Source organism: Podarcis vaucheri (assembly GCF_965113315.1).
Source record: "Podarcis vaucheri genome assembly, chromosome: 12".
In the NCBI taxonomy this organism is placed as follows: domain Eukaryota; kingdom Metazoa; phylum Chordata; class Lepidosauria; order Squamata; family Lacertidae; genus Podarcis; species Podarcis vaucheri.
Genome location: NC_138750.1, coordinates 47,111,390 through 47,124,429, shown reverse-complemented (window position 1 = coordinate 47,124,429; position 13,040 = coordinate 47,111,390). Strand labels below are relative to the sequence as shown.

The 13,040-nt window shown below is 44.4% G+C and overlaps 1 protein-coding gene across 7 annotated transcripts in view; it reads left to right on the top strand.

The window, feature by feature from the left end:
• The window catches only part of CUL2 (cullin 2), a 55,212-nt gene that overhangs the window by 19,711 nt on the left and 22,461 nt on the right, over positions 1–13,040 (top strand). For 4 of the 7 annotated variants that reach the window (XM_082192294.1, XM_082192292.1, XM_082192293.1 and 1 more), the window contains exons 6-10: positions 1,099–1,181; positions 1,665–1,718; positions 8,143–8,239; positions 8,375–8,485; positions 9,663–9,840. In XM_082192294.1, the coding sequence (XP_082048420.1) occupies positions 1,099–1,181; positions 1,665–1,718; positions 8,143–8,239; positions 8,375–8,485; positions 9,663–9,840 (523 nt within the window). The remainder of the gene's footprint in view (positions 1–1,098; positions 1,182–1,664; positions 1,719–8,142; positions 8,240–8,374; positions 8,486–9,662; positions 9,841–13,040) is intronic. The other 3 variants (XM_082192295.1, XM_082192297.1, XM_082192296.1) reach the window with 3 other exon arrangements.

Here is a 13,040-nt window from a genome sequence, read left to right as displayed (position 1 = left end):
TTTGAATCCCCACGGCGGGGTGCGCTCCCGTTGCTCGGTCCCAGTGCCTGCCAACCTAGCAGTTCGAAAGCACCCCCGGGTGCAAGTAGATAAATAGGGACCGCTTTATAGCGGGAAGGTAAACGGCGTTCTGTGTGCTGCTCTGGTGCCGGTTCGCCGGAGCAGCTTCGTCACGCTGGCCACATGACCCGGAAGTGTCTGCGGACAGCGCTGGCTCCCAGCCTCTAGAGTGAGATGAGCGCACAACCCTAGAGTCTGTCAAGAGTGGCCCGTACAGGCAGGGGTACCTTTACCTTTTTACTTCTGAGTAGACATGGCTAGTTCATTGTGCAATAAGTTAGTTATCTAGTCCTTTTGATTTCAGTGGGAATTAACTTGCCCCGTTGATTTCAACTAGCTTAAGCCCAGTTAGCCATGGTTGAGCTTAGCGTTATGTGCAAAACATGAATGAGTAATCATGCAAGTGCATGGAGCAAAAATCGTGGCCACTTTGATTCCCCCCACCCCTATCCTGCTGCTCTCACATTTGCCAGAGCTCAGCTTTTGTGTCTGAACCAACTAGTGGTTTGTCTCCCCCAGACAAACCACGAGTGGTAAGGCAAGAACAAACCATGGCTATTGAGCGTACACTCAGGGGCAGCCTTAGTGTTACTACTGTTGGTTTCTTTTGCTTTGTACACATGTGCAACAGGCCAAAGAGGACCACTTTTCCTTTCTGCACATTCCAACAGTATTGTAAGGATTTTTCAAAAGATAAGTGCAGACTGGCTTTGAGTAGCCAAAGCTAATCTGAGGGGATGCTTGAGTTCGGTACTGGCTATTGTTGATCACAAGAGTTGGGAACCTGTGGCTTTCCAAATGTTATTGGACTTCAGCTCTCATCAGCCCCAGCCAGCAACACATATTTCCAAACCCTAGATTATTTTAATTTAATCTGTTGTTTTCTACATTTAAATACAATATTACCCTATTTTAATGCAATATTGCCCTACTGAATCCATTAGGATTGAGCAGTTTTTAATTCTAAAAATAATCTAAAATAAACAAATGAATCATCTGTGCTTGACATGTTTCTGTTGTGCATTTTTTTCATAACAGCTAGCACTTGATATGTGGAGGAGGTTAATGATCGAGCCTTTACAGGCTGTCCTCATTCGAATGCTCCTCCGTGAAATCAAAAAGTGAGTTAATCCTTTTGTTGTTATTGTTGTTACTGCAAGTTGCCTGCTTTATATATGCTTACTTACTGTACTTACCCGAGAATTGCAATTGCTTGATTTAAGAACGTCACTATTCACTTCTTACTGTTGTTTCTTTAGATCGTAACTGGGTTTTTATATGTTGGCAACATATTCAGGGAAAGCAGAATCTTTTTTGAGACGTGAAATTGGCTCTAAAAGCAGGTAGTGTGTCTAGCAAATAGAGGATGTTATTGGAGCCCCAAAGCCAGTGTTCATTTCTGCTACTTGCTGTGAAACCTTGATCTTGATCTAGTGATTTTGCAGTCTGGCCTAGAACATTTGAATCTATTGAATTACCAAACAAATGTTGTACTTTTAAGTTACTTCGAATTAGGTGTTATGGAGTATTGTATAAATGTTTTTCTTAAAAAGAGGACTGACGCTAGATCTAGAATTCTTTCTGAAATTCTGAATGTATTACAGAACTGAGCAGCAGTACAAGCTTCAGCTACTTCTGTCAGTCAGCCTTGTTCCAGGGTAAGGCTCTGATTGCCAGCAATGTAAAATATTGCATATTCTATAGCTTGTTAGCAAATGCATAGAAAAGCCAACCGAGTCTAACCAACCAACCTTCTATATTTCACCATGCACTGAGGTTTCTTTGTGACCTCCTGTCCCAAAGTTGCTGTCAGGTGAAACAGAATTTGCCTTATGGCTCCTTTACAGGAGTTGCGAAGAGCAGCCGCAATCCAAGGCACAATTAAGTGTGCTTCAGTCCTGTTGATCTTGCAGGTCTTCCACATGCTTAACTGTGCCCTAGGTTATATTTGGTATCATTAGCAAAAATAAATGCACAGGGACGAAGTGCCCTATAGCTGTAAGTAACTGTTTCGGGCAGATAACAGTTAAATCAAGCTTGAATGTGCTCTTTAAAGCTCACATATGGAAGTAGCTTCTCTGAGCATACGAACAGAGGATTCCCATCTTCCTGGACGGGTGTTTCGTAGAAACCAGTTCTTTTTGACAATTAAAAAAAGAATTAAACTCCAGGACCAAGTCATGACACTTCTGTTAATTTTAAGAAGTGCAGGAGAGGAAAGAAAAAAATATACTCCCAATAGGAGTTTGCTCCATGGGGCCGCTGTGAAACCTGCAGTGACCCAGTGCTCAGCCACTGAGGCAGAATTGTAAAGTTAGCAGTCCTGTGGCCACGATCCTGAGTGTCGCCAGATTTGTTCTGTGTGTACTGGCATTTGCATGATCAGTGTCTTCCACTAGGACATATCTTCCCCTTTTTATCCTGAATTTTAACTTCCTTTTCTTTTCATGTAAAGCTGTTCTTGATTGCTTCTTGCTGTCCTGATCTAAGATCTATAGAAGCTGCTATAGTTTGTACGGAGGACTCTTCAGGTTGGCCTCTGCCTGCCCCTAATGTTTTTTCTCCTACCTGGCCTCTTGGATATTGTGCGGGTTATCAGCTTTTGTTTTGCAAATGTAAATGTTGGTGTTTTAGTGGCCAGAAGGTTTTGTGTGTTTCGGTTTGGAACTATTGAAGGCAGAGATGTAGAAACGATATCATGTTTAAAAGATTGCAATAGAACTTTTGCATATTGGGCAGCTGGCACATGTACTGTAGTAGTTTCATGTGTTCACGTTCCCCACTTCATATACAGACAAGTGTCATATCTGATGAAGAAAAGGTTCTGATGTTTACTTCCATAGGCATGGCAGGTGGTTTGTGGTCACCTTAACAGACATGGTGAAAGGGGTGGTGGTGGGGAAATCTTTGGATAAGAACACCTGATACTTCTTTTAGTTAAGCTCAGCCACAGACATTTCTTCAGCTGTTAATGCTGCAATCCTAACCACATATAACTGGAAGTAAACCCCACTGAAATCAACAGGGCTTGTTTCTGAGTAAGCATGGTTATGATTGTGCTGTAAGAAGTTTATATGTGGTAACCTTCACATTCACAATCAGTTCAGGACTTCTAGATATGAGTAACTCCATAGAACCAAGAGTTGACAGCCCAGAGGCTTGGTTCGGTTTGAATTAGGGTTTCCCGTAGAACTATCTGTAGATAGTTTTTTCCCCTTACATTTTTTATAATTCTTGATTTTGTTATTTATTATACTGTTCTTCAGCACACACAAAAGCCTCCCAGAATGGCTTACAATTATCAGTGAGATGACAGTTCCTCAGAAATACAATCTAAGAGGCATGACACAAAAAGAAATGGGGAGTGGGAATGACTTGGATATCCTGGAGCAATTCGCTGTGCCAGAGCTTCATGTGACATAGGTTATATTTCATAAAATGTTAGAGTGGGGATAGACGCAAAGGGTCATCTAATCCAAGCCCCTGCAGTGCTGGAATTTGGTCCTAGGTAGTCACCAATTGGGACGCAGGTGGTGCTGTGGTCTAAACCAGTGTTTCCCAACCTTTTTTGGGCAAAGGCACACTTGTTTGATGAAAAAAATCTCAAGGCACACCACCATTACAGCCCCGTGACGTCAGCGCGCAGCGTCGCGCCGGGAGGGACGCACGAAAGTGTAAGTTTCAATTATTTTCCCTCCCCTCCTGTGTAAAGGGGAATGCACTCTGCTAAGTAAAGGCACTTGCCACAGCAGCGTCAACGTCACAGCACCCACCGGCACCCAAGAGAGAAGGGGTCTCAGCAGCCCTTTTGCCAGGAAGAGGAGCAAGAACGAGAGGAGGAGGAGGAAGAGGAAGAGAGTCCCCCCCAAAAAAAAACATTCTCCTTTTGATCTTCCTTATTTGCAATTCTTCATTGCAAAACAGCGGTTGATATACAGCTGATTTTTTTGTTATTACAGTCCCCACCCCCTCACCTAGAAAAACACCACCTGTCAATTTTATTATTATTATTATTATTATTATTATTATTATTATTATTATTATTATTATTATTTTATTATTATTATTATTATTATTCCCCGCCACTCTGGGAGGCTGAAGCCCTTTAAGGCTTCCTTCTGTCCACTCTCTGTGAATTACCTGCCCGGAGCGGGTTTCTGGGGGGGGGGCGCTGCTGCCGGTGTCCTCCCCGTCGACACCGGCAGCATTTAACAACTTTAAAGATGTGCCCCCCCCGTAATTTCCATAACAGTTGGAAGGTCAAAAATATAACCTCCTATGACAACTCCTGCAACCCATGAGCTTTCAGACAAAGATCATGCATGGACAAATGTAAAGATCTTTGGAAAGTATTGGTCGAAACCACAGTAACAAACGAATCAATGTATCTTCAAGGGAAAGAATAAGTAGATCCATTTGCATATATAGCTCTGTAGGCTTAATTATATTCCATTGCTATTTTGTTATTGCTCTTTTCCTCTGCTTCTATTTATTTTTAATGCATGTAACCTTTTTATTCCCCCCCCCGCCAATTTAACTCCTTGTAATACTCTCAATAAAATATAAAGAAACAAGAAAGGAGATTCCCACAAAACATTAGGAAGGCCTTTCTGGTGGTGAGAGCAGTCAGACAGGGGAAGGGGCTTTTAGGGAGAGGTGGGGGGGGCATCTGCCAAGGACGCTTTAGCTGTGAGTCCTGAATTGCTGGGGGTTGGACTGGATGACCTTTGGGTTCCTTCCACCTCTATGATTCCATGACCTTTAAGGGAAGTCACCTCCATCTTCCTCTCAGAGCAGATGCCCACAAGCCCTGGGTGGGAAGAGCCAGAGAGAGAGAGAGAGAGAGAGAGAGAGAGAGAGAGAGAAAGAGAGGAGGACATTCCTAAGAACAGGCAGCTCAGCTCTCGCCTCCCTCCAGGAACCAGAAAAGCCAGTTTAGGGCTCAGATCTTTCCCACAGGCCTTTCTGAGTTCTCCGGGGACACCCCAGGATGGCCAGAGCGTCACAAGAACCGCACCAGACATTCACCAGACCCCAAATCTTTCCCCCTTCCTGGCCTGAGAGGCTGCAAATTCTACCTGCCTTCCCCCCTCCAATTGATCAACACACAGAGATGCAGGTGGCCAGGGACCCACCTGTGCACACCTGAGCCTGCAAGGGGCAGCCAAGCCCCCTTCACCGCCTGCCCCCCCGCCAGCCCCCTCTCCCCTCCTCCCTAGGCGGCAGCTCCGCCATGACCACAAACGGCGGCGGCGGCAGCAGCCGCGCGCAGCCCGGGCTCCCCTCGCCGGCCGCGGGAGCCAAGGCGCGCGACGAGGGAGCCAAGGCGCGCGATAATTTTCTTATCAGCGGCGCCCGGCAGAGCAGCCCTCTCGGCCACGGCAGCCCGGCTCTCCCAGCCCCCGGGGGCCGCCCTCCTCCCTCGCGCACCCGCAGCGTTCCCGCCCGGAGAGGCGGCGGCGGCAGCAGCAGCCGCGCGCGGCCCGGGCTCCCCTCGCCGGCCGCGGGAGCCAAGGCGCGCGACGAGGGAGAGCCGCGAGGCGGGCGCTGTGGACGGAAGCGCTGCCCGCCGAGCTCGCAGGCAGCCAGGCAGGCAGACGGCAAGAGCCCCGCGCTGGGCGGCCTCTCCTCGCCGCCGCCGCCCCGCCTCTCACCGCCCGACTCGCCCGCCTCCACGGAACACAAGGCAAAGTTCCACGGCACACTAGTGTGCCGCGGAACACCGGTTGGGAAACACTGGTCTAAACCACTGAGCCTAGGGCTTGCTGATCGGAAGGTCCGTGGTTCGAATCCCCGTGGCAGGGTGAGCTCCTGTTGTTCGGTCCCAGCTCCTGCCCACCTAGCAGTTCGAAAGCACATCAAAGTGCAAGTAGATGAATAGGTACCACTCTGGCGGGAAGGTAAACGGCGTTTCCGTACACTGCTCTGGTTTCGCCAGAAGCAGCTTAGTCATGCTGGCCACATGACCTGGAAGCTGTCTGCGGACAAACGCCGGCTCCCTCGGCCTATAGAGCAAGATGAGCACGCAACCCCAGAGTCGTCCATGGCTGGACCTAATGATCAGGGGTACCTTTTACCTTTAGTCACCAATTAGAATTGTGTTTTGGACTTGGTTCTATGGAACTTAGCATCTCCTTGTGACAGTGAGCCAGACATTGTCATGCAGGTTTGCGGCTTGAAATAACATTGCATCTCGCCAAGAGAAGAGGCAACCAGTCACGAGGAAGCACTCCATTTGGCTCTTGTTAAGTCTAGTTGTTTTGTGGCTCTTTCTGTGACAGTCTCATGCTTGCGTGTACTGTAGTCAGGGAAAGGTTAGCACAGGCATAAGTGAGAGACCAAGGAACAAATCTGGAGAACAAAAGTTATACCTAACTGATTATCTTCTTAGGTTATGATTCAGTTGGCCTCAAGTTCACTCCTGGACGGGGAGGAAGAGGCATGCTGGCAAGAGTTGTGGTTTATACATTTGCCTGCCTCGAATGAAGCTCTTTTTCTGTTTTGAAACTACTATAGGGAAGCCCTAAAGCAAGTCCCTCTCAGATTTTAAGACACTTTTGGATTTGCCATTTACTTGGGTTTAATTTTTGTCATTTAGAAGCCCACCTTCTGCTTTTTTGCTGCCTGTTCAAGGAAGGTGGGAGGAAACTGAAGATCTGCTGCTTGTTGCTTCCAAGCCATTAGGTCAATTTTGTGTCTGTTTATTTTTGCACTGTTCAGTCTCAAGGGTACCAGTTTTGGTGGCAACACTGCTTTCAAGTTTTAATCTGCTTGGCATAAATAAGAATGTAAGGTCAATGTAAGGTGTCAGCTGTTAAACATCGAAGCCATCCTTCCCCCCTCTTCCTGTTCTTAATATGTGGTGGAATGAAAACACATTTTTCTTGACTCTCTTCCCACTGTTGTGCACTTTTGCCTGCATCATATAATAGTGTCAGAACTCCTTATCCCTAGCCTGCAATGTGGGACGTAGTTGGAATATTGTACAGTATACCTTGAACTTTCTCCTCTTTCTTGGTCTACCTTGCTCTCCTCCACTCTTCTCTGTCTCATGCTTTTGCCTCATCTTGAAAACATTTTAAAAGGAAAAAGTGGACTGCTGCTTGTTCAACCCACCCTAGGTGAGCAAGCCAGCCCCGCTGCAGGTCACCCTCACCTGTTTATCAGGTGTGAATGCTCATTGCCCTCTGGCGAGAAGGACTCTCAGAAGCCTCAATTGCATTGTAGCTTGCATAATAAAAGAAATATTTCTCCTAATGTTTTTTTCTCCCCTTATCCAAATCTTGTGTGCAAGTGAGGCAAGACTCTGCCTGCTCCCGCTAGCAAGAAAGCCATGCTTTCTGGAAAGCTTGAATAATTGATAATAAGGAGAAATTGAGGCTTCCCTTCTGTTCTCAGTAAGAAATAGCCCAGCTTCTGCCTCCCTGAGCTCTGGCCAAGAAATCCAAAGGTGATCAAGAAGCACTTTATAAATTTTAAAAATTAAAATTAGGTGCCAAGTTCCATTTCAAATGAAATATGCTTGGTTAGTATTACAGAAATAGTATTTTAAGATAGTATTACATTTTTTGTGGTGGTATTAAACAAGCACAGTTAAATAATTTTAAGGTAAACGCACTAACAAAGATTACCTGTATTTTGGTTTCGGCTGTTTTGCATTGAGAGGTCTTAGTGTTGCAGAAGGGGTGGGAATGGGGAACGAGATCCAAAGACTTTGCCTGAGGATTGGGAGAGTACAAGCCTGCACTTTAAAATAGGTGTCAGTTTGCATTTTGCTTTTTCCACTACATAATGAAGTGCAGTCAATGCGGTTCCCTCCAGATGCTCAGTCCAGCCACTCCCACCAGCCCCAGCCAGGGAGCTTAGAGGTTGTAGCCCCATAACATGTACAGAGCCACACACTGGCTACCCCTGCATTACATATGCACTCCCCAAAGGGTTTGTGAATTGAACAGCGCAGACAGCAGACTGCTTGGTCCTTGAAAAGGTTACCAACAGCCAGGCCTATTTGTCGTTCTGGTTTTGAAGTCTGGACCATGTGTAAAATTTCATGCATTATGAAAGCTTTTTTCCACCTTTCAGTGATCGCTGTGGAGAAGATCCAAATCAAAAAGTAATCCATGGGGTTATTAACTCCTTTGTTCATGTTGAACAGTATAAGAAGAAATTCCCTCTGAAGGTAAAAGATCCTTTCTTTCTTTCTTTCTTTCTTTCTTTCTTTCTTTCTTTCTTTTTTCTTTCGTTGTCTTGGCTTATTGTGGCAATTGTTCCATCCCTTGCCTTATTTGTACTTGATCACCCTCTCTTGTTTTAGTTTTATCAGGAAATTTTTGAGTGCCCTTTTCTGAATGAAACAGGGGAGTATTATAAACAAGAAGCTTCAAATTTAATGCAAGAGTCAAACTGCTCACAGTATATGGAAAAGGTAAGACACTCATATTTATGTGCAGCATAGATGCCAATTATTCAGTGTTCCTCAAGAGAAAATATACACCAGCTCATTGGTTTCTGTACATCATAGGCAGGGCCATCTTGGGGAGTATGGGGTGACTGCCCTGGGCCCTGCACTTTAGGGGTTCTGCACCTCATGCCAGTGACCATCGTTCACTGCCAGCACTTTTGCCTCTTTCTCACCTGTGGGAGGCTTTGTACCATCTCCCTTCCTTGAAAAAGGCAGGCAGGGAAGAGGTGGGTCCCCCTTGTATATACTGGCACTGCCAAGTAAAGGAAAAATATAAGCCAGGATAGAGGTTGCCACCATTAAAAGACAGCAAAACAACTAAAATTAAGGCAAATGGGAGGGGCTAGTATACTCCGCAAGTTATGTTCATAGGATCATGGAAAGAAAGCACTTTGCATTCTGTAAACTTTATCATACGGGGGTCATTTGACCCCTGGATTGTCAGCTTCCATGGCAAATGAGAAATGTGGGTGAGCAACCTGTGTGGCAGTGGAACTTAACCATTTTCAGGGAAGAGGCTCAGCTTTCTTGCCCCCTAGCAAGGTGAAATGTTAGCCTTGGGTTTTGGAGTTGTGGACCTTGGCCCGATTGATTAAGGCACTTAACATGCTCCTCATATTCAGCCACCTGCCACTAGGCAGCAGAGAAACTCAAAATAGGGCTTCTAAAGTTGATCTGAGTGCTAAAAGTTGCTTGGTAGGGTGAAGAGGATATCCATTTGCAGTGGAGATATCTAGCAACTGATTGCTTTTTTATTTTTCTAAGTAGGTTCCATTCTTCAAATGCAGCTGACTTGTAATGCTGATTTATAAGAGAGATATTCAGAAGGCCTATTTCCATTCAGAGATCTCATGCTATCCATATGGACAATCATGCATAGCTGATGATAGTTGAGAGAACTTAAGAAGATTGCAATAAATTTGATTAGCAGGATAGAGTCAGGATAAGGTCCACTGTTCTTTCCATTTCAAGAATATGAGCAATTGTGACAGGAGTTTGCAGTGTATTGGGGCATCCATTTTGCCTAAATAGTTCCCTTGGTCATACTTTGTTTCTGTTACTTTAAACTTGAATGTTTGTTCTGCCCCTAAATAACCATGCAGTGCTTCGTTTTGTTCTCCAACTCAAAAATTTCTTTTAGGTTTTATGTAGATTAAAAGATGAAGAAATGAGGTGTCGAAAATATCTACACCCCAGTTCCTATGGCAAAGTAATTAATGAATGCCAACAGCGAATGGTAGCAGATCACTTACAGTTCCTTCACGCAGAATGCCATAACATTATCCGACAAGAGAAGAGAAACGGTAAAGACATACAGGGTGATTAAGTTTGAATTCAAAATATAATATACCTTCTAAATATTTGTAATTGAATTTATAGTCACCTATGTTGTTTTCTAGTATAAATAAGCGTAGTGATCCAGGAAGGGACATTCTCGAGTATCTCGATAGGGGGGAACCCTTGTGGCTCCACAGAGTAGATCCTTGTCAGGATCAGCCTCATGGGTCAGAATTGACAAGTGGGCAGCCTACCTACCTGCTTATCACATGATGTCATTATGATGTGACATGATTAACAAGAAGGTTTTCCTGCACACCAGAATCTCTTGCGGGGCTTCCAAGCACCCATTTCCGCTAAGGGAAACCTGACAAAGAAGGTTGCAGTGCTATCAATGTTTCCCACTTCAGAGAGAAGAGGAAACTATGGACCTACACTTTGTCCAAGGGCTTTGGTGGTGTTGTGCAGGAAGCATCTCCTCAGTGCTGCTCGTCAACACCTGTGTGGGGAGTAAACCTGCATTTGTCCATGCCTGTAGGTCCTTCATGCACCCATTGCAGATTCTCTTCCTTTAGAGCTAGGAACCACCTGTATGGTGCCTTTGAACAAAACTCCATCCAGCACATACATGTCCCCTGCAAAATAGTTCTCAGGACTTCATGTGTTTTCCACATCCATCGGAATTGATTACTTGTATTATTTGTTTCAAAATAATTTCCTGAGCTTGTGGCCCTTGCAATTATGGACCACATCTGGTTAGAGACCAGATTTTCTTGTACTACTCCAGAATCTGAATTTGCCTCAGTCTTAGTCCCATCATAAGCTCTGGGCAAAGTGTCTTCAGTTACTAAGCATTTACCAGAGCTATATTCCGGTTGCAAATCATCTGATTGTAATTCAGAAAACAGTCTGTCTAACCTGGAAGATGTAGCTGCTAAACTCCATTTTGCAGCGCTACCAATTGCTTGTGGTCTGCTTCTGCCAATATTGGTTGTTCATATATTAAAATAGGAAATTATTTTGCATTTTGCTATGCCCATAATTTTTTGCTAGTCCTATTTAGCTGCTGGTGGTAGCATGTTAGTGATTGCTTGGATTCTTTTGGGATCAGTGTTACTTTTCTCCTAGGTGGGTTATTTCCTCAACTCTAAATCTTCATTTTTGTCTATTTCAAGTCAGCTTTACAAGCTCTTTCCAGAGCCTTCTGTAGTCTCTGATTATGTTCATCTAATGTTCTCCTCCATATCAGAACAGCATTGATATAAACTTTAGTACCTTCAGGACTTTCAAAGATTTGTTGTATCTTTCTATGAAAGTGTTCAGAGGTGGAACAAATTCCAAAAGGCAATCTAGTAAAGCAATGCCTACAAAAAGGAGTATTGAAAACACAGTCATTTACTATTTTGTTCTAAGAGCACTATTTTTGTTCTAAGTTCCTCTTTTATCTCTAAGAGCCAGCCGGACATTCCTGGATGCATGTAAACTTGAAAATAGGGTTCAGACAGTTTCTTTTATAATCTGTTGAGAGTTTACCAATGCCAATAAAGACACATGATCTTCAGTGTTCATGTGACCCTGTCATTCTGCACTGTACAGCTTCTTAATAAAATCTATAATCTGACATGTTTTTCAGTCCCAGTATAGGTATCCCATTTCCAGCAACAACAACTACACATGATAACTTTATCATTTTGTTGCTTACTTGAACATCAGTTTTCCAAACTCCCCTAGTTCAAATAAGCTTTCCGCTTTTAAGTTTTAAGTTGGAGCTATTTGCATACTGTATGGCTTGGCTTTCTCTCCCAAGTCTTTCACAGTAGCCTCAGATACATTTACTTGAGCTCCAGTATCCAATTTGTAAGTAACAAAAGTCCCATTTGTATTCAGAGTCCAGTCCAGTAACTGAATCCTGATGCCTCTGGAAGACTTCCCAAATAAAAGTTTTCTCCTGTGCTGGTGCTGTAATCCTCTTTGTTTCGATCTGAGCCCAGTCTGTGCTTGCTTTCAAACCTTTGCAAAGTGAATTTGTTCTTTGCAAAAGTTGCAGGTCTTTCCAAATGCAGGACATTGGCTGGGTCTATGTCTGCTCCTACAGTGTGAACGCTCAGTTATGCAGGAATTGCCAGAAAGAGGCGCCATCCAACCGTCTTTGGGACTGCACTCTGGGTTTGTGTTGGGTTTACTCCTTGGCCTTTTCCTCTCCTGATGATGTCCCACAAGGCAGTGGGATGCGGATTATTTCTCAGGATTTACTCCCGAAGCCTTTCTCATGATTGAGTATAGCCACAAGGCAGCCAAGGTTTAAGATTAGAGTTTTCTTTCTCCTAGATGGGCTACCTTTCCAGGTTGATGAGCCCCATCTGTCCCTCACTTCTCTCTACAGCACCTACAGAAACCACATTCTTGACCTTTGGACCTTCTATTGGTCTTGTCTATTCTGTGTGGCAGATTGACTGGACAAGTCCCTAATTTACCAAGGGTTTAAGACCCATTGGCTACCCTTACTTGGTTTAGCTGGCCGGTCGTAGCCATTCCTGGGGTGTGGATACAGTTGCACGCCAACAGTTCTAGGAACCACAGGTGAGAGTTGAGTCCAGGGTGGGGACCAAAGGTGGACAAACTACCCCAGAAACAGCACAATGGGTCTCCCAGCAGACGTACTCCCCCTCCCCCAACACCCCATATACCCCTCCAAAATTACATGTCTTGCTTTACAGTCTAAGATGTGCAATAAAGGATTCAAATGTTTCCCCATCCTTTTGTACTCTCCTATGAAACTGGTATCTCTCAAAGTTTTCATTTGTCTGCAGCATGGTCTCATAATTAGCTAGTTCTTCACTCAGTTGCAAATTGAGTGAATAAAGCTAAGGCCTCTCACCTATCAATATTTAGAAAACTAGCTGCCTTCTGCTCTCCATCTTTCTCTGTAGCTCCACTTGCTTTCACAAAGAGGTCAAAATCTTGCCTGAATCCTATCCAGTACTCTGCTGCATTCCTGGAGCAAGCAAGAGGTTCTAGAGTTACTAGATGCTCCATCTTTTTTTCTTATTAAAAAAAAAATCTCCCTCTCTCCCTGGTCTTTTGTATCTTTTCCACCTTCGTTGTTACTCTGTGCAGTCAGTCTGGCATGCGCCCAACCACTTCTGGTGCCATGTGTTATTCTTTGATTAATAACTTTCAGAATCCGGGATGCCCATAAACATAATATAAACTTTATTAACTACTTACAAAATGAGGAGTC